The 21927-nt window shown below is 44.8% G+C and overlaps 1 protein-coding gene across 1 annotated transcript in view; it reads left to right on the top strand.

The window, feature by feature from the left end:
• OPRL1 (opioid related nociceptin receptor 1) overlaps positions 1-17685 on the top strand; it is a 38482-nt gene extending 20797 nt beyond the window's left edge. Inside the window, exons 2-3 of the mRNA XM_054980805.1 lie at positions 11550-11905; positions 17162-17685. Of these exons, the coding sequence (XP_054836780.1) occupies positions 11550-11905; positions 17162-17685 (880 nt within the window). The remainder of the gene's footprint in view (positions 1-11549; positions 11906-17161) is intronic.
• The last annotated feature ends 4242 nt before the right edge of the window (positions 17686-21927 follow it).

The raw sequence follows: 21927 nt of genomic DNA, 5'->3' as shown, positions 1-21927 counted from the left end.
ATCTCCAGACAAAGGGGACTTTAGATTGCCCTCCGTGCCACTCGGTGGTGCGGAGGACAATCTAAACTCCCCTCTGTCCGGAGATCAGGGGGCGGGGCCACCAGCCATGTGACCATTTTTAAGAGGTGCCGGAACTCCGTTCCACCACGTCCCCGCTGAAAAAAAGCCCTGCAAAGATTCCCAGTCTTTACCCATGTTCTTTCTGAATCCTGGCTTTGCTTCAGGTTTCAAAACAGTTGCTCAGAACTTTCTATAAAAAGATGTACATTTGTTGGAGTTTCGCTGATGTTTCAAAGGTGACTGTAATTTGATAACCTTGGCTGCGCCAACCTCACTAAATGGAGAACTGTGCAGGCGCTCATCTGCTTGGCAGCACAGGAGGTATTTCCATTGGGCTCAGAGAGCTGTCTATAAGGACAGCAGCAACTGAGTCAATCATCACTAGAGACTTGGTGTGTGCATGTCATGCGCCGTCAAGTTGCTTCCAACTTATACATTAACGGCCTCCAAAATATCCTATCATGCGCAGTCTTGTTCAGATCTTGAGTCAAGCCATCTCATTCCTCTTTTCCTACTGATTAACTTTTCCTAACGTTATTGTATTTTCCACTGTCTTCTCACAGCAGTAATTATAGGATGGGGGAAATGTGTCTTAGCAGTAGTATGTGCAAAAAGGATCCAGGGGTCATAGGAGATTATACACTGAAAATGAGTCAGCAGTGTGATGCAGTAGCCAAGGCATATGTGATTTTAGGCTATATCAACAGACATGTAGTGTCCAGATCATGCGAAGTGATGGTATCACTCTACTCTGCTCTGGTTAGACCTCACTTGGAGTACTGTGTACAGTTTTGGGCACCACAGTTTAAGAAGGACAACTTGAAATGTGTCCAAAGGAGGCCAACAAAGATGGTGAAATTTCTGAAGACCACGTCCTACAAGGCAAGGTTGAAAGAGCTGGGTATGTTTAGCCTGGAAAGGAGGTGACTGAGAGGTGCTATGGAAAAGAGCAAGAGTCCAGTAGCCTCTATAAGACTAACAAAATTAGTGGTAGACTAACATGGCTGCTCATCTTAGAGGTGATAGGATAGCCCTCTTCAGGTCACATAGAGGATGGAGAGGAGATGTTGTCTGTTGCCCTGGAGGGCTGGACCAGAAATAAATTGTTAAAATTAAAGCAGAAGAATTTTTATGTAAACATTAGGAAGAACTTCCTGACAGAGTGGTTTCCTCAGCGGAACAGGCTTCCTTGGGAGGTCATGGGCTTTGCTTCTTTGGACGTATTTAAGAAGGAGCTAGATGGCCGCCTCATGGCTATGATGATTCTATGACTCGGTATGAATGTATGCAGATCCGAAGAGGGAGGGCATGAAGAAATTTGCCAGTGCTAAGCTCTCATGGCCCTTTCTTACATTATTGCTGATCGCCCCTTTGGGGTCAGGAAGGAATTTTCCTCCAAGCTAGATCAGTTGGGGATCCTGGAAGCTTTTTTTTTGGCCTTCTTCTGTGCATAGTTCAGGGGAGGTTACTGGGGGTTACTGGGGGAGGTGAGGAGATAGCTGTGAATTTCCTGCATATGTGCAGGGGGTTGGACTAGATGATCTTTGGGGATGCATTCCCGCTCTGTGTTTCTATGCTTATTCTGGCTCAACTATATTAAACTATGCTGGCCTGCACTTGATGAAAACATAGCAGAAATGCCAGAATCAGTCCCCAGGTACCAGTCAGAGTAGGCAACACTACCCTTGGTAGGCCCATATTCTGACTGAGGGTCTGGCAACTCTACCTATGAGTTTCAGCCATGTAAAATCCTTCATAAGAAAGAAAGGAGTTAGGGCAGCATTGCTCAATAGAGAAAGCAAAAGAGGCGACCTTGCCAAGAAATAATTTCTTGAAACAAACAACCGTTGACCAAGGGACAGAAACTCTTTCTCAGTGGCAGCTTTGCCTACTGACATCTGCAAAGTAGAATAACTGAGGATATCATCTGTATTCCCGATCTTCATGGGCATTCTCTTCTATTAGTCTTCACAACAGCCCTGTAAGGTAGGACAATATGATTCTCATTTAACTTTCCACAAAATATGCAAAAGCAAATTATTCAAGAGGGCTTTTTCCAAGATAGAAGAACTATACTGTAAGGAGGTAATCACAAAGAGATGCATTAGTAAAGAGTTAGGAACTATAGACTATACTCCTACATACTTTCTATTACAGTAACTTTGATCCTACTAGATAGATTCTGTGTTTAATATGTCAGGCTCAGAATTTGCTTATGCTCTGTTTCAGCATTTCCTCAGCTCTATATTGGATTTCTGCTCGTTTTCAAATCTTTCCATATTTGCATTTATATACCCTATTACATTGTTTATTGAAATGTCTTTGTGGTTGATTGTACTGGCTCACAGCATGTAATCCACCATGAGTCTCAGTGAGAAAGGCAGACTATAAATAAATAAATAAATTTGAAACTTGATAGGGACCGAGGCTGAGAGAGAGGGAGGCTTGTCCTGTGCCATGAAAGGTGAGGTTTCAGTGGATCCCCCCCCCAATACCCTTGAACAGAGAGATGAACACAGAAAATGCTATTTTCGTCTGAACCAGACCTTTGGGTCCATCAAGACCGGTATTGTCCACTCAGATTGGCAGCTGCACTCCAACTATGTATTATGCTTCCTTTCAAGTTTATTTTAAATTATGGGGAGGCAGGAGGGGAGGAGACAATTTTAGCTTACAGGACGGATTTATCAAGGAAGAAAATGATATGAGGTGAGAGATGGAAACACAAGCTTTCTCCTCTGTTACATTCTTGCCAGAAAAAGCCACTCCAAAGTTGCTTTTATGGCTGATACAGAAAGCTTTAAAAAAAGATAAACATAGTCCCCTGTGCAAGTACCGAGTCATTACTGACCCATGGGGGGGACGTCGCATCACAACATTTTCTTGGCAGACTTTTTACAGGGTGGTTTGCCATTGCCTTCCCCAGTCATCTACACTTTACCCCCAGGAAACTGGGTCCTCATTTTACCGACCTCGGAAGGATGGAAGGCTGAGAGTCAAGCTACAAGTGACACATGACACAGGTTGGATACTTGTCAGCTTCCTTCAAGTTTTGATGGGAAATGTAGGCATCGTGGTCTTGCAGCTTTAATGGAGAGCCAAGCTGTAAAACCAGGATGCCTACATTTCCCATCAAAACTTGAGGTAAGCTGACAAGGGTGCAACCTGTGTAAGGCGTCACTTGAGTCAACCTTGAGCCGGCTACCTGAACCCAGCTTCCGCCAGAATCGAACTCAAGTCATGAGCAGAGCTTGGACTGCAATACTGCAGCTTACCACTCTGCGCCACGGAAAGCTTAGAGGTACACATAATTCCCCCCCCCCCCCAGCAGCCATAAAAACACGAGTGGAGTTTTTTCCCAGCTAAGCAGAAAACCGTAAACCTTTCCTTCTCTCCCAATCCTGTTGCGCTTAATAATAAAGCAAAGTGGTCAGTGAAATTTGGGAAAGGAAAAAAAATCATTATTTAAAATAAATGAGGGGATGAGTAAGCTGTATTCGACTCCTTAATTATTTCATGAAAAATCCCGCCCCCCCCCCCCCCCGCCTGTCTCATGCAAAGAAAACGTTCGACTGCTGGCCCATAACCCAGATCTTTCTTCCCTATCAGGATAAAAGATGTTTCGATTTCTCCTGGCATTCATCACAGACTGGATCTAATACTGCTGAACGCAATAATGAGATGTGGTCAAACAGTTTAGCACCTGGATGCCTTACAGATAGATCAGCTTATAAAGCTTTCAAGGGCGCGATGGCAGCTGGCGATAAATGATCAAATCCCAAATTAGCTTCCCCAAGCTCTGCCTGATTTATGCAAAGCCCCTCCCCATTTATCTAGATAGACTGAGACCTGGGTGAGAGAGGGCAAAACGGTTGCCCTGGGGGAACTGACCCCCCCTCCTCAGGGTATTCGGTCCTTCGTCAGTCCCGAATAGGAGGGTGTGTGTGTGTGGCAATCCTCGCTCGAGAGTCTTTCTTCTTCAAGCCGCTCCCCACCCCTTAGATCTCTGGCATTGAATGTGTAGGCCTGGTGTGGGGTGCCGAGGAGAGTTTGGCCATCTGTCTGGTGTACCGTCCGCCTAGCACACCAGCAGATACCCTGTTGCGCCTGCTAGAGGTGGCGGCGAGGTGGGCCTTGGAGTTCTCCAGAGTGTTGGTCTTGGGGGACTTCAACGTCCACACTGAAGACGCCGCCTCTGCGCAGGCTGCGGACCTGGTAGCTTCCATGGCAGCACTGGGACTCTCCCAATTTGTATCGACCCCCACACACAGAGCGGGCCACGTGCTAGACTCGATCTTCGGGATGGGGCTTGATGTGGATCTAGAGGCAATAGAACCAGTGCCATGTTCAGACCACTTGGTTTTGAGGGCTCGATTGGAGATGCCACCCCCCCCTTGCAAGGGTGGTGAGCTGATTTATGCTCGCCCGCGGAGACTTATGGATCCAATTGGTTTGCAGAATGCTCTGCGGGATCCTATGCTCCACGGCGGTTTGTTAGATGAGCTGGTGGAGGACTGGCAATGCCGGCTCTCTGAAGCCATCGACGAAATCGCTCCGTCACCCTCTTTGCCCCCATGTAAGACGGGCTCCCTGGTATACAGAGGAGCTTCGAGAAAAGAAGCGGGGGCTAAGACGGCTTGAGCGAGTGTGGCGGCGATCTCGCGACGAAGAGGCAAGATCATCTTATAGGACATTTATGAACGCCTATGAGATGGTGGTGAAGGCTGTGAAGAAGGAGTTTTATACAGCCTCCGTCGCATCAGCTAGCTCACGCCCAAGAATTTCCCATCCTAGACCTGGCAACCTGGAGGGAGGTCCACATTTCAGAACTGGAGAATATGTATTTTTACAGGCACAGCGATACAACCGCTCAATTTGCTTAGCCTAGTTACGAAGTGAGCTGAAGAAAATTTAACCACATTTCCAATTCAACCTCAGCTCTGGTTTTATGAGCTTGCTTCCCCGTGAGAGTTCGTTGGGGGAGAAGGAGTGTTTGTTTTCCAAATGTTTCTCCTGGCAGATAACATTAATGTACGTGGTTAATGTTATAGTCAGTGGTCCAAGCTGTGCTTTATACCATGCCTGTTCTATTCAGGCAGTCTTAACTCCTTCAGACTCCCCCTGCACAATGGAGCAGGTTTACACTAATCGCTAAGTGAGAAGTCAGCATGCGCACACGTGTCTAGGCAAGGTTGGTTGGAAATAGACTCTGCTATTGTTTGGGCTGCAGCTGTTGGAAAAAGACTGAGTTGTCAATAGGTAAAGCTAGAAGGGAATAGCAGAGATCTGTTCCCCTGGAGAAAATGGCTGCTTTGGAGGATGAACTTGATACCATTATGCCATGCTGAGGTTCCTCTCCTTCTCAAACCATGCCTTCCCCAGGCTCCCCCCCCCTCCGCCCAATCTCCAGGAATTTTCCAACCCAAAATTGTCGACCCTGCCTCCAAGACAATGAGTCTCTCTACACAAGACGCCTCGACTTTTGTTCATCAAGTGTAGGGAGATGCAACGTTATCTGGGAAGCGTAGTTTTAAAGGACAGAGCTGGCAGAGATCGCTCCTCAGAGGGTTTGTCAATTTAATCTTCGCCTCTCCCAAGGCTCTGTCAATTTCATCTCTCCCATCTAAAACAGTGTGGGTTCTCAACCAGAGGGCCACGAGGAATGGGAATGGGCTGGAGCTGCCTTCCAGAGCCAGACTTGAACCTGGAGAGGTTCTCATGGGCTGAAGTTTCCCTTCTGGCATTTCACAGCCCCTTCACGCAGCTCCAGTATATAGCAAAGCCTTTGCCCTGCTGCCGGCTCTGTCTTTTGAAACTACCCTTCCCAGCTACCATTGCATCTCCCAACACATGTTCTTCACGTGTCAGACGTCTTGTGTAGAGAGGGTCCTAGTCTCACTGTCTAATGGCTCTTCAGAATCTCTTGCAACCTCAGAAGCCTCTTTGGACCAGAGGAAAGTACGTTCACCAGAACCTCCAGAATCAAAACCCTCATTTCCGGAGCAAAACCAGGTGCTGCAATTCTGTTTATTTCCAAACGTTGCACGAACCACCTTGCCTATTTGGATTGCTAAAGCATTCATCCCTTCCCTTTGTTTGCCTATCTCCCCTCCCCTCTCAATTATTGATGTGCACAAACACATGAACAAAGTACCACAAAACAGCTGTGACATGATTGTCGGCCCAATTGTACCCAAACAAGCCTTTTTTATATAATCTACATGATGTCTAAAAGGGATGCCCCAGGTGGTCCTTGAGATATGCACTTTGCAGAAAATACTTCCGAACGGAACCGTACATCCTTTGAAGTGGTACTGGTGCGGTACGTTCCTGAGGAAGATGGTTGAAACAAGGTTTCGAACAAGCTGGCCCCCTCATTTGGTGAACCATAGAAACACCATCTGCAGTACTGGAAGGTTTTTTGCAAAAAGAAAAATGAAAAAGATTTTTTTTTTTAAAAAAAAAAAGCTTCCTTCTGCGTACAACACTTTATGGACTATGACCAGGGCTCATTTCGAGGGGGGACGCACAGGAATGCAGTTCCAGCAGTTCCCCAAAGAGGTCACATGTCAGGTGGCCCCACCCACCTGACTCTCAGCCATTTTGGGCCCGTTTCGGCCTGGATTGGGACCAAAACAGCCTAGATCGGGCCTCTGATGGGTGGTGGATCACTCTCCCACTCAGCAACAGCTTGATCCTGACCATTTTGAGACCCTTTTCAGCCATTTTTAGCCCCTTTTTGCCATTTTGGGCCCAATTTCGGCCCTGAATGGCCAGGATTGGGTCCAAAACAGGCAGAATAGGTGATGTCGGGGGGGGTGCAAATAATCTATACCTATGACACACTTCCGGTGATGGCAAGAGGTGTGGCATATGCTAATGCTAATGAATTATGCTAATGAGTTATGCTAATGAGTTCCTCCAGCTCTTTTTCTTCAAAATGACTCCTGACTATGACTGGCTTGTTTACAATGGACTTTTAATTGTTGGCTATTTCAACTTTTTGATTTTGGAATCGTTGTGTGGAGTGTGGATTCTTTGAGTGTACATCACCTTGATCAATGTTGACTTGAGCTTTTGAATACTTATGACTTTATGTGTTTATCATTATTCTGGTTTGTTGCACGTGTCACTTTGCAGTAGGTCATGAGAATGAAGATATAAAAACCTTTTATCTTTACTTTTGGAAGCTGTGGATCGGATTTGATGATGCATTTGTAGCAATTCCTCCCAGCCTTGAAACTCCCTGCCTTTTTTGGTTTGCAAAAGTTTGTGCAAAGTGCAGAGTGCAAAGGTGAGGGATGGCCAATGAATGGGTGTGGAAGATGAGTAGTTAAGATCTGGGTACCTGGCATGTTAATAAAGGTTCTGCTAAAGAAATAAGGCGTAAAGACTCTTGCAAATGAATACACAGAGCTGCACGTAAACATCCAGCCAGCCCTGCTACCTGACATCCTTTTAACTGGAGGCACTGGCATCTAAACCTGGGGTCTTGTACATGCAGAACATGTTCGTTACCGCTGAAGTGTACTTTTCTCCCAGCCAAATACAGCTGACCTGTTGAGATTGTGAAATTTGCTTCATGACTCATCCTGTTCTCCGTGCCCTGATGTTAGAGTGAAGAGGCTGGCTCTTATTTTGGATTCAGCCTGCTTCTGTTTCCAACCTGGAACAGTTTCTCCCCTTTTTTTGTCCTAAGACATGAAACGAGATTTTTTGTTTTTTTTAAATCTATGTTCTTCTACACTTTCTGTAGGTTTTTGATGCAAACTCAGGTTCTTTATTTATTCAGCTATGAGATTGCACAGATATCCACAAAGGGATTTCTTTTCTTTTTTTTACCCAGATCATCTTGGCAGACAAAATTAAAGTTCCCCACTGAAGCCTCCAGGCCTTCATAGCAATGTCACAAAAGGAAATGTAGGGCAGGTGAATTTTATTGGAATATCTAAACTATGAGCTGGATCCAACTAATCACCAACTGAAGGAGCTGGAGGATATTCAGCTCTGCCCCCGTTTTCCTCTTCCCCATTGCAGTCCCCTCAACCCTCAGAATGGTGATTCCTGGATAAAGTCTCCTCACCCCCTTTAGCAACCCCCAAGGAAAAGGGAAGAAGGAGGGTTTGGGCTCTCTTCTCTCTCTTCATCCTCCCTTTCTATTCATGTGGGGGGTTTTGTCTGCATGGTCATAGGTTCAGAGGAGTTAGCCGTGTTACTCTGCAGTAGCAAAATAGCAAAGAGTCCAGTAGCACCTTTAAGGCTAACCAACTTTATTGTAGCATGAGCTTTCGAGATCCACAGCTCTCTTCAATAAAGTTGGTTAATCTTAAGGTGCTACTGGACTCATTCCTATTTTGTCCACATGAACACTGAGAGCCAAGCAACAAGCGACGCCTTACACAGGTTGGACACTTGTCAGCTTCCCTCAAGTTTTGATGGGAAATGTAGGCATCCTGGTCTTACAGCTTGGCTCTCCATTTAACTGAAGTTTACAGAACTCCCCCCCCCACACACACACCCAGCAGAGGGGAAGGGGGGCGCCTGGTGAGAGCCCGATGCCTGCAATCCCCTCCCAACCGCATGTTCTCCCTCACATAGACTGCCACTCTGTAAACTTCAATTAAATGGAGAGCCAAGCTGCAAGACCAGGATGCCTACATTTACCATCAAAACTTGAGGGAAGCTGTGTCCAACCGCTATCAGGCATCACTTGTAGCTTGGCTCTGAGATATCTAGATATTGTTTTCTGGAAGCTGAAAGGGAATGGTGATTGAAGGGAAATGCAGACAGAATACTCTAGCATTGTGCTGATGGTTAGATTAAAGTCATACAGCATTAATAATAGGAGTTCTTTCACCATTTTTGCTTGCTCCAGAGCTGCACTTTTGAGTTTTAAGTGCCAGATGAACACTATCTGGTGAGGCATAACTTGGTGAAAGAAGCTAGGTTGGTATTAAGCTGTAAATTGGTAACACCCCCTCCCCCAGTTTCCTTGCTCTCTTGACTCATGTACAGGTAATGGTGTGTTCAGCATACAGTATTCCTCACTGTTCTATATTTTCCACTGGTTTTAGTATTTCATTGATTGTTCTGTAACATTATTTTATTGCAATGTATTGGTTGTGTTATTTTCCTGTAATGCTTGTAATGCTTGGAAACACCACCTTTCAGGACAACTTAATTCCCACTCAGCGGTTTACAAAGTATGCTATTATTACCCTCACAACAATCACCCTGTGAGGTGGGTGGGGCTGAGAGAGCTCTGAGAGAGCTGTGACTGACCCAAGGTCACTCAGCTGGCTTCAAGCGGAGGAGTGGGGAATCAAACCTGGCTCTCCAGATTAGAGTCCTGCCGCTCTTCACCACTACACCAAAATGACTCTCATAAGACCTCATATCTGCATCCTGTGTAGTATATTGGGTATGTTTGAACAGAGAGCTGGTGAAAACGAGCCAGCCAAGAGCATCCTTATTTACTGAATTTGAAGAAGTGTATCCTGCCTTTCTTCAATAACTACAATATTTTATTGTAATGCATTGGCTGTGTTATGTTCCTGTAATGCTTGGAAACATTGCATTGAGAGGGAAGAGCATTATTTGATTCCTGTGGCATCTTTGGGTCACTAAACATTACTTAATAATAATAACAATAACAATAGTAGCAACAACAACAACAATAACAATATTCGATTTATATACCGCCCTTCAGGACAATTTAACACCCACTCAGAGCGGTTTACAAAGTATGTTGTTATTCCCACAACAATCACCCTGTGGGTGGGTGGGGCTGAGAGAGCTCTGACAGAGCTGTGACTGACCCAAGGTCACCCAGCTGGCTACAAGTGGAGGAGTGGGGAATCTAACCCGGTTCTCCAGATAAGAGTCCCGTTGCTCTTAACCACTACACCAAACTGACTCTTCTTTCAAGAGTTCTCCATGAAGCCAACCCTTGCTCTGTGCATTCGTATAGTGACTTTGGGGGATGGTTTATATTAAAAAAGGAGAGTCCAAAGCTCCTGCTGCGGGAGGAAGAGTTCCTGCCTTTCTCCCAACCTTTTTCCCTCAGAGGGGCGGTTCCCATTTTGTCTGCTCCATATGAAGGTCTTTTGTGCATGTGTGGCCGTAGAAATGGGAAAACCCTCCCCCTCCCCCACACTGGTTTTGCACCGAGAAGAAAGATTGAGAGAAACGCAGAAGTTCTCCCTCCCCCAGTGGCAGCTTTCTGATCTCATTTGGGGTTTCCTTTTTTTAAATTTAAAACATTCCCCAAAGCTGCTGTGTGACTGTGCAGAGCTTCATGGAGAATTCGTGAAAGATGTAACATTTAGAGTGGCCCTTAGAGACTAACAAGATTTTCAGGATATAAGCTTTTGAGCATTAAAACTCCCTCCTTCAGATACTGCAGACTAACATGGCTACCTACCAGATAATTATCTTGAGTAGGAAGAAATGCCATTAAAAACAATCAATCTTCCCTCTTTTTTTAAGGAACCTTGTGGTCTGAGGTTCTGGGACAGATTCACACAGAATTCCTCGCATCATACTGAAATTGAAATCCCCTGGAATCTGCTTCCCTGCCAACTTTTATCAGAGGGATGGAAACAAATTAGAAGGCTAATGGAATGGCTAACCATGATCTTAGTGAAGGTCAAAATTGTGTGTCTGAAAATGAACTACCCCAGTTCAGTTCCATAAACTGGACCCACATCTCTCCCAGTTTAGACTCAACATGAAGTTGGTCGGCCTTCATGCAAACCCTTTTTGACTACCATTATGACCCCCCTTCCCTTCCCGTTGACACACAGTCAGCCTGGTCTACCCATACAGCACAGTGAGATGGGAATTAGTGGATAGGGTTTCTGAGAGGGATAATCCCCTTCCAGGTGGAGACTCACAGTTTGTAAGTTGCTGTATAGGAAAAGCTCACTGCTTATAGAAAATTAGCAGAGTAAGGAATGGCTTGGACTAAGGGTTCTATCTACTGTACTAGGTTGGGTTTTTGGTTTTGTTTTCATTTTTCTGTTTTTCATTTTGTTTCTAGTTTGGGGGGGGGTTTGTTTCGTTTTAATTTCATTTCATTTTCGTTTTCGTTTTATTTGTACTTCCGTTTGCATTTTCATTTTGTTTGCATTTTCGTTTTCAGGCAGTTTTGTATGTGTGGGGTGGAATTCCAAAATGTCATCCTCAACCTTGAGCCAGAAGTGGTACTGCCCAGTCTACCATGTCAGAATTCTTCCCACTCCTTCTGCTTCATGTGAAGCTCAGGTCTTACTTGGTAATGTCAGCAGGGAAGATGAATAGCATTGTCCAGAAGTTGTTTTGACCATGCATGGCAGCGTTGAGGACATCAGGAACCAAGGGAATCGTTGCTCCCGTTGATCTGACATCCCTGTTGGAGACAATCACAGAAAACCAGAAAGATAATTGGTATATCAGATCAATGCTGCCTTTTCATCTAGCCCTACTTTCTTGCTTTCCCTTTGTTTTAGATTCACCAAGATGAAGACTGCCACCAACATTTACATCTTCAACTTGGCCTTGGCTGATACTCTGTGCCTGATGACATTGCCTTTCCAAGGGACTGACACCTTCTTGGGGTCTTGGCCGTTCGGGAATGTGCTCTGCAAGATCGCCATTGCCATCGACTACTATAACATGTTCACTAGTACCTTCACCCTGACAATGATGAGTGTGGACCGGTATATCGCCATATGCCACCCCATCAAAGCACTGGACATCCGTACCCCACACAAGGCCAAAGTAGTCAATGTCTGCATCTGGGCGTTGGCTTCGGTCTTTGGTATCCCCGTGATGGTGATGGGATCTACCGAGAATGAAAATGATGGTTAGTGTGATGCAATTAACCAAGACTTCTTGGCGGAACACAAACTTTGTTCTTAACTTGGTCTACAGTTATCTCCTTTAAAAACCTGACTGCAGGATAATTTCTAAGCAGAGCGCTACAGCAGCTGTAGCTACTGATCTCTCCAAAATTCTATTCCTTGGGACAGCATAGGGAGTAAAGTGGGATGCAGTAGCAATTAAATTGTCTGATTAGGACTTTGGAGACCCAGTTTTAAATCACCACTCAGCCATTAAATGTGCTGGGTGGCCTTGTGCCAGTCACTTTGTAGCTCAACCTAACTTATCACAAATGATTTTTTTTTGAAATGGAAGGGGGCAATAAATGTGTGCTAGTGTTGCACCAGCACACTCACATTACTTCAGGTAAAAAAACAGATGTTACATAGCAGACTCTCTAGCATTTCACAAAAACTCAATGGTAAAACCATAGAGTTTTTGCAAAATGCTAGAAGGTCCACTATGTCATTTCACCATTTTTATCCGAAGTTACGTAAGTGTGCTGGTGTGTCAGGTCCCATCCCTCAATTTCTCCCAAGGATTTGACGCTCTGGCCTGTAAACGCTAAGGAGGGGAGACCAGTGTGTGCTGCTCTGGGTACCTTGGAGGAAGGACAGGAGAACAAAAACTATTAAATAAATAATTTGTAATCTGCTACAGACACAATCTATATATCTATGTATAAAGTCTTACACTTTATGTGGTTGTTGAATTTTGGACTATTTTAGAATAAGCAATTAATTTTTAAAAATTCTCGTAAGAAAGAGAGATTTTGGTGAAGAGCTGTTATACAGGAAGCAAAATGAAAGCCATGATTAAAGAATCTGGATAATTTAATAGGTGCTACTTAAAGAAAATGGTTAAGAAATCAAATCGAGGCTTAATGAAGGTCAAGTATGGTGCCTGAACCATCATTTTTGCTACACACAGGGTAACACTGTGGTTTAAATTCACAGTAGGAAACATACCAGGTTTTGGGCTAACCCTGTTACATATAAATGTCAGAGAAGATATAACGCTAAGCAGGGTTCTATCCAGAAATGAAAAGATAAGGAATATTATTTCTAGTAATAGAAATGGCACTTCGAAACACACCATAGAACTTGATTGGCAAAAGCAGAATAGAACCGGTATGATGTGGAGTGCTGGATTAGGATTTAGGAGATCCATGAAGCTGGCTGGGTGACCTTGAGCCAATTACACTCTTTTGGCCGATCCACCTCAAAAGGTTGCCATGAGGAGAAAATGAGGGAGGAAAGATCCGCATACATTTTCCTGAGCTCCTTGGAGAAAGGGCCAGATGAAAATGTCCTCAATAAATATATGACCTGTTGTGCAAAATTAGTAAACCTGGCAAGGTTCTTTTGCATATCAAGCGCCAATCCATATGCAAAAGAACCTCCTCAGGATACAGTGAAGCCTTCCTCCATTAGCATTCCACACCCTGGGAAACTTACAGGATGACTCAGCCCAAACCCACCTTCCTGAGTAGATATAAATTACCTGCCAACATCTTCTCCACATTGTGATACTGAGAGATCTCTTGTCTTTTGGTGCTACGCCTCTTAAGATGCCAGTCACAGCTGCTGGCAAAACATCAGGAACTACAATGCCAAGACCATGGCTATACAGCCCAGAAAATCCACAACAACCATTGTTCTCCGGCCGTGAAAGCTTTTGACAATATATCCATATTAATTTGTTCCCCAAGAGGAAATGGCTCCATCAGAAAGCAAACTTTATGGCATCACATCCCAGCTGAGTTCCCTCTCGTCCCCAAACCCTATCTTCTCCATGAACTACTCCAAATCACCAGGAATTTCCCAAGCTGGAGATGATAACCAGGCCCTTTGCTTATAGTTACTAAGCTTCAGGCAGGAGCTAGAGTTCTCCTGGAATTACAACTGAATTACAACTTAGCATTACAGCCTACTGAGATCAGTTCCCCTGGAGGAAATAGCAGCATTGGAGGGTAGACTCTATGGCATCACATCACATCATGTCCATGCTGACCTACCTCTCCTCCCCAAACTCCATCCTAGTTCATCAGGAATTTTCCAAGCTAGTTTTGGCAACCTTACCTTTTCTCCCTTCCAGTCCTTCCCAGTCCTTCCCTCCTCTGTTTCCAGTTTCTTTCCTCTCCTTCTTTTTTCAAACTTATATCAGCAGTGAAGAGGAAGAAAACTGCTGGCAAGGACAGCTGGCACAGCACAAGGCTCCTTTAAAATAGAGTCCACCAAGCATGCTCAGAAGCCTCTGTTGAGTGGCCAGGCGCTTAGAATATGGGTGGGGGTGTTGCATCGTTATGATGTCACTTCTGGGGCAAATCCAGAAATGACATCATGTCACTCTAGGATTCAGTGGAAATTCTATGCTTTTACTATAGTGATTCTGCTGAATCCTAGAGCAACAGGATGCCACTTTAGTTTTCCCCCTGCTGGCCTACCAGGTGGCAATGGGGACAGTGACTGTCAGTATCTGGCAACCCTGCTAAGAAGTTTTAATCCCTTCTAGGCATTTCTGGCACTGATTGAGTCTTCTGAGCATGTTCAGAAGCCTCCATGTTATCATGGAAAGTACTAGAAAGTTAATGGGGTGGGAGACTTCCATGGGGAGGCCTAGCTGGTGATATCATGATGTCACTTCTTGCGTGACCTGGAAGTGATAGTATTGCATAGGGAGAGATGCTCTATCTTTTGTTCCAAACTCTGTGGTTTAACCATAGAGGTTTAGATGAATGCTACAGTATTGCCCAACATGATGACATCACGTCTGGGTTGGGCCAGAAATCACATCACAGTGTTGCTGCTGATGCTGATTCCCCCCCCCCCCCATTTCCCTGCTGGTAGGAAAGCCCGCAGTGAGCAAGATGTTTCCTGACAAACCTGGAGTCCTGGCCTTCCTAAAAGTTAGCTGATTATATGAGCTGAGCTGGAGGAGAATCTGTCTCAATTTGGAACTTTCTCTAATTTCATCTCAGATCAGTAGTGTAAACCACTCCATGTAGCCTGCAGCTTGGGCTAGGGCTGCCAAGCTACCAGTGGGGTGGGGGATTCTGTACCCCAAGCTCTTGCTGCCCACTACCGCTCCAAGTGGTGGTGGAGGGGGGATTTTTTTTAATGGTGGTGATGCAAGCATGACAACATCGCTTCCAGGGAAAGCCCATACATGAGAATGGGTAGCTCTAGGAATTGTCAGAAAGTCTATGGTTTTACCATAGAGCTTCTGGTGTTTCCTAGAGCTACCCATTGTCACTTCCAGATTTCCCCCAGAAGAGAAGTTGTCATACTCACAACATCATCCCTTCTACCATGTCCTGGCCCCCAACCATCCTGCAAATTTGCAGGCTTGGCCTGGCAACCCTAGCTGAACCATAAAACATCAGGCCACATAATTATTATTAACTACCTCCACCATGCCACAGCAAAGGGAAAAAACCCTCCCAGCCCACATCCCCCAACTCTTGTCACTACACGAGTGACAATAGCAGAATTACCTCCAGCATGCTTTCAGTGCTTCCCTACAAGACTCCAGGGCCCCATGTTTTCTTTCCTGACTGCTTGCCAAGTGTGAAATAACTCTGGCTAATCTTGGGCTTACATGGGTTTGGCTGGGTTTAATACGAATGCTGACATATGACTCAAGCTTCCCAAACAATCTGGGGAATTAAAGAGAAAAGGAAGACTCTCTGTGGTGCTGTGAAGCCCAATGATTCATTTACCACAGCCTGCCAGGGGATTAGGGCAAGTACAATTTTATCAATCTGATGGCTAAAATTCATTCATAAGCATGAATAGCTATTTGTCTGTCTCTCCCACATATACATATGTGAGTGAGTGTTTCACATAGACTGAAATACACACATGGGAGCACGCACATGTGCACACACACGCACAGAGATGTTACAGTCTATGTATCTAGCACATTTATAGCAAACCTAGTTGCTCAGGACAGGATATATGGGTTTATTGTTGCAACAACCTTGTGGAACTGGTTAGGTTGCAAAAAGAGAACCAGTGAGCAAGACAGAGAAAGACTAGCCCAAGGTAACACAGTGAACTTCATGGCCGAGTGAGAATAACTTCATTTAATTTTGTAATCCGTAGCCCGCCTTACTTGCTGAGATTCAGGGTGGTTGACATAATATAATAACAACAGAATCAGACAGCTTAAGCCATCCGGTGAGCAATGCAATAAGATCAGGACTGATATGGAGTGTCTTCAAGTCATAGCTGACATATGGTGTCCCTTTGCTGGGTTTTCATGGCAAGAGAGTAACAGAAGTGGTTTGCCGTTGCTTGCCTCTGCAGCCCTGATCTTCATTAGAGGTCTCCCATCCAATTACTAACCAGAGCTGACCCTACTTAGCTTCTGAGATCTGACGAGATCAGGCTCACCTGGGCTAAATTGGCATGTGTGCTTGTGCAGATCACGTCCCTCTGTTTTGAGAGTTTGTAACCCCCCCCCCCCACACACACAACCTTTTAAAATCATTTCAGTTTTTTCCCTGCAAACTTGAAGGGTTCCTCCAAGGTTGTTGATATATCTCTCTTCTGTCTCCATGGTCCAATCCATGGATATAATTATCTGCAGATGGAGCTATGGTTGAGAATTAAATATATTGGTGTGAACATGTTGGATTTCCAGAAAAACCGTGAGCCACTTATGGAAGGAGGATTTTTAGTGCTGATTTTTAGGATAGACTTTTCAACAGGATAGTCTTAGGCTCCTGAGGCCGGGTCTCTAGGTTCTACCCCCTCCCCCCCCCTGGACACACTCTAACCACTGTATAACACTGTCTCCCAATGTCACTGGGAATATGTATAGAAAAGTGGCAGGGAGGAATTAGATGTGGAAGGGAGTTAGAGAGGGTGGAAAGGTCATGTTGTTAGACCACTAGAAACTGCATCGCCATTTCTTAAAAGCTCTGAACTCTTTTGAAGATTCCCGTTTCTTGCTTACTTTCACAACTATGTGAGTTAGAATCTTGCTCTTTAAGGGGAAAAGAAACTCCCCCCAAATTAAAAGCTTCCACGAGTGCCACAAATAATTCTGTATCATACATTGGAATGATAATCTTTGCAGTCACTGACACCCTCATGCTAAATGATAAAGACGTATATTATCATAGAGAGTCTTGAATCTTTGCTACGGCCAGAAAGGGAGGTATGTTACATGCTTGAAAAACAGCAACATCCTTTCTGAGGCCAAATGTTTTCTGTATTTCTTGCTTCTGCAGAGATCGACTGCCTGATAAGGCTCCCGGACCCAGTGGATTATTGGGATCCAGTGTTCGGAATCTGTATCTTCCTGTTCTCCTTTATGATCCCCGTTACGATCATCACAGTTTGCTACAGCCTTATGATCCGGCGCCTGAAGAACGTCCGTGTCCTCTCCGGATCCAAAGAGAAAGACAGGAATCTCCGACGCATCACTCGGATGGTGCTCGTGGTTGTGGCCGTCTTCATTATCTGCTGGACACCGGTTCAGATTTTTGTCCTGGTTCGATGCCTTGGAGCCAAGGCCGACAACGAGGTCAAGTTGGCCATCTTGTGCTTCTGCACTGCGCTGGGTTATGCCAACAGCAGCCTGAACCCAGTTCTCTACGCTTTCCTGGATGAGAACTTTAAGACATGCTTTAAGAAGTTCTGCTTCCCGTCGGCCTTCAGGAAAGAGCTCCAGATGTCTAACAGGATGTGCAGCATTGCCAAGGATGTGGCTTATGCCTGCAAGAATTCAGACGGGACTAACAATCCGGCATGACTAGGCGTGGAAATCCCCATGGTGCCTGTCAGTCAGCAGAGCCCGACGACGCCCACGTCGGAGCTAACCCAGATAACGGCTCTCTGAAACCAGAGCATTTGACCACGAAATGGAGACTTACAGGCACTTGGGGAGAAGAACCCATTAAAGCTTCACTCTTGCGGTACAGAGAAGGGAGCCAATAGACATTAAAAAATGACAGGTTTCCTTCTCTTTAAATACTGTGCCGCCGTGTGACTCTTGGATTCTATAGCGCCGGGGAAGCTGTGCGCTTTCTTCTTGTTTACAAAGCACTTGAAATGAAAGAGTTAATGCCAAGCTTGGCTGTTTCTGGGTTTTGTTGCCACTGCTGTGGCAGGGGGGAAGAGGCAGAGAGAAGAGAACATTAATCGCTCCGTGCAGCCCGAGTTACTTCAGACGCTGCTGGTTGACAAGTAGCTGCTTGGGAATTGGAGATGCGCTCCAAAACTGAGCATCATTGGATCTGAAGGAGAGAATGGCAGTAAGAGAGAACAATCCCCCAAATTATTCATGAGGAGGAGAAGAAATCAACTATGTTTCTTCCTACCAACAATGAGGCCTGAAAACGTTCTTTCATGCTTTCGACTCTTCAAAGTGTGCGTCCTTTGTTGGATGGGTGAACCAGAAGGCGGCAACGGGGGTTGGGGAACATAATCTCCTGTTGCGTTAAAAAAAAACATGCACGTGTGCCAACGCATCCTCACTTCAGTGATGCAAAGGTTTACCCAGAGCATCTGCAGAGACCAGAGTGACAAATATGAACCCTTTGATTAATGCTCATTGGAAGGTTTTTACGCAATGCAGCAGGGACAGTCGTGGGTGAACATGACCAGAATAAAACAAAGGGATCAAATCCGGGCGACGAAACTGCATTTCTTCAGTGGCTACAGCAAGAATGAGAAACGGAGAGTCGAGTGTTACTTTTTCTGTTCTCTCCTACGACAAACTGTGGCAGATGTGCGCTTGATTAATGTGTCTCCAAGGAGAGGGCTGTGGATCGCCATTTAAGTCTAATTGCTGTTTCATATTGCAATGCAGAAACCAAGCAGGTTTGCTCACGGAAACCTGACATGAAATATTTAGTCAATTAAGCCAATTCAAATGTCTTAATATGCACAGAACAAATGTTTCTGTTTTTATCGCGGGCAGGTTGCGACAGGGGATCCAAAGGTCTTGCGCTCCTGCGGAAGGAGCGTTGCTTTGGTGAATGAGACTTGATTCCATTTGATCCGGCCAGTGTTTGCTTTTAACAGAAACCAATCTGTTCATTAAGGAATACGAACCTGGCGGCTTTCTCCTGCTGTTTCTCCCCAACTTCAAATATTCCGAGATACAGTAGATACCCTGCTAGCTTGCTGTAATGAATATATTGTGCGCTTGGGGGGTGTGTGTGTTGTTTTAATAATGTTAAAGAAGGAATCGCGAGTGAAGTGGTTTGCTTTTCCACCAAGAGTTCAAAGGAAAACCCCAATGAAAAACAGTTTATATATGGACGTACAGTTAAATAGATTTATGGGAGGGGGGGCGGTCAGAAGAGCCTCGAGTGAGATTATGCAACATGCATTTTTTTAAAAATCATCGGGAAAGATAATGATTTATGATGGTAGCCTATTCATTTGCTTTGCTTTCTTTGCAGGAGGGGGGCATTTGTGTTCTGGGTAGCAGAGGCGGAAAGCAGCCCGATGACGCTGCTACAAATGAGAGGTATAGGAAACTCACAACCTTACAGACAAATGTTTGGGGGAGGCAGGCAAGGTAATCTCCTGGTGAGTTGGCAACTATGCCTTATGTAGAGGTCATTCACCAGCAACACACCCGCTCCAGCCAATAGCACCCCTTGGTAAGGGCACATGACCCTAACCTCTGGATTGCAGCTTAGTGGGCCGAATTCCACAGATTAGTTCCCTCTTTGGGTGGTTCTTTCCTTTGGCACAAAGATCTTTGAGGAGCTGATTAATGGGACCCAACCTATCTGACACTTCCCTCCCCGTTACACCTGCTGGAGGTAGCCACACCTAACCTCTTTCCCCACCCCCCACTTCTCTGCCGTGAATCCCTCACTCAGCTTCATGACCTTTTACCACAAGTTCACCCGAGGAAGTTTCAGGAGAAGAACAGCAGGTGAAAGAAAGGTGAAGTTGCCCCCTCTCCGTATTGTTCTTTTATGAAAAGTGGTTTTTTGACATGCATTCTTGTGTACGAGGTGTGCCTGAGGCCACGGGATCTTTCGTTATTGTGCCTGAGAAAATGGGACCTTTTCTTTCTTTTAATTGCAGTAGCAAAGGAGCCGTTGGATCAGTCTTTTTTAAAAGAAGCCGATCCTGAGGAATTGGGTCCCAAAGGAACAATGACTCTTCGTTTTCCTCCTACAGCGATTGTACAGACTCCTTGTAGAAAACTTTCTGATCACTGGTGCAATGAGATGATGTAACTTACTTCATGTGTTGGCCTTCTGGTTGTTGAAGCACTTTCTTACCTGCCATGTGACAGTCTAAGCTGCTATCTTGCTATGTTTTGTAGACCTTGTCTCTTCCGGTGGGGCTTCGGAAGTGGTGACTGTGCCACAGATGCTAAATCCTTGATGTTTATGTGAGATATGCTGAGAAAAGGAAGGAATAGCTTGTTTTGAGAATGGCTGAATCGGCATGCTGCCAGTAAACTGTTATGTTTCCTTGTTAATTTGTGAAGCAAAAGGCAAAGCTGTAACAAACATGTGGTAACAAACTGCAACTGAGCAATTTCCTTCCTAGAGAATAGACTCAAAATTAATGATAATAATTGTTTATTTCTTGTTCTTTCTCCTGGGAGCTCAGAGCAACATCACCACCACCACCAACAACATCAACACGATCATCATCGACCTCATCAACACCAACACCATCATTATCATCATAATCATCAGCAACATCAGTCGCATCATCATTTGCATCATCATCAACCTCATCAACTTCAACACCATCATTATTATCATAATCATCATCAACCTCATCATTAACATCATCACCAACATCATCATCATCACCAACATCATCATCATCAACCTCAAAAACATCATCATAATCACCACCACTGCCACCATCATCAACCTCATCAACTTCAACACCATCATTATCATCATAATCATCATCACCATTATCATCAACCTCATCATTAACATCATCATCATCATCACCATCACCATCATCAACCTCAGAAACATCATCATCATAATCACCACCACTGCCACCACCACCATCAACTTCAGCACATCAATATCATCATAATCATCATCAACATCATCATTAACATCATCATCAACATCATCACCGACATCATCATCAACCTCAAAAACATCATCACCATAATCACCACCACCACCACTACCACCACCATCATCATCAACAACATTATTATCATCAACATCATCATAATCATCATCATCATCTAGATTGGAGCCCATCAATTTGTTTTGCTAGTAATGGCAAGAGTCTTAAGGCTTTTTGTGTCGGAGTAATATACCACACTTAGTGGAATGGATCAGCTGTGTAACATCTACAACAACACACTTAAAACTGCTAGATGCTATACGGCTATTAAAAATAGGTTCAGCCCTGCCAATGGGCTTTCTGTCCAAACAGCCTTCATAGGGCAATCTTACTTCCCCCCTCGCAACAACCTTGTGAAGTTGGAAAGGCAGCAACTGGCTCTCAAGATTCATGGCTCAATAGGGATTTGAATGCATTTCTGGCTCTCCTTTCTCAATGGTTCTCATAACAACCCCAAGAATCCCATCATTGATATTATCAACTGTCATACTGCTTCAAATTTAAGACCCTGCTTGAGTAGTCCTAACTAGGGGTCTGCACCCCAAAAAGATTTGGTTTTCCCAGTTTGGGTTTACCGAAGTGGGAAAAAGATTCAGCAAAAACCCGAATCCTGAAGCAGCTCACTACAATCCCCTCCTGCCCCTCCTCCTCATCCCATTGGTTAAAAAAGGCAGCGAGAAGCACAAAGTAGCACTTTCCTTGATGTTTGCAAATAGCAAGAAAAGTGCTGTGGCTGCTGCCACTTTCTCCGAAGCTTTCTAAAATATTCTGAAGCTTTCGGAAAGCTTTGCTTCGGTATTTACAAATTGGCTCAACAATGCTGTAGCCGATCGGAAATACCGAATCATTCCTAATCGAGTTTTTAACTCAAATTGGAAACCTGAAGTGCACACCCCTAGTCCTAACCAAAATGCTT

This window comes from Eublepharis macularius, chromosome 5 (assembly GCF_028583425.1).
Source record: "Eublepharis macularius isolate TG4126 chromosome 5, MPM_Emac_v1.0, whole genome shotgun sequence".
NCBI lineage: Eukaryota > Metazoa > Chordata > Lepidosauria > Squamata > Eublepharidae > Eublepharis > Eublepharis macularius.
Note: the sequence above shows the minus strand (reverse complement) of the source record. Positions and strands in the feature narration are given on the sequence as shown.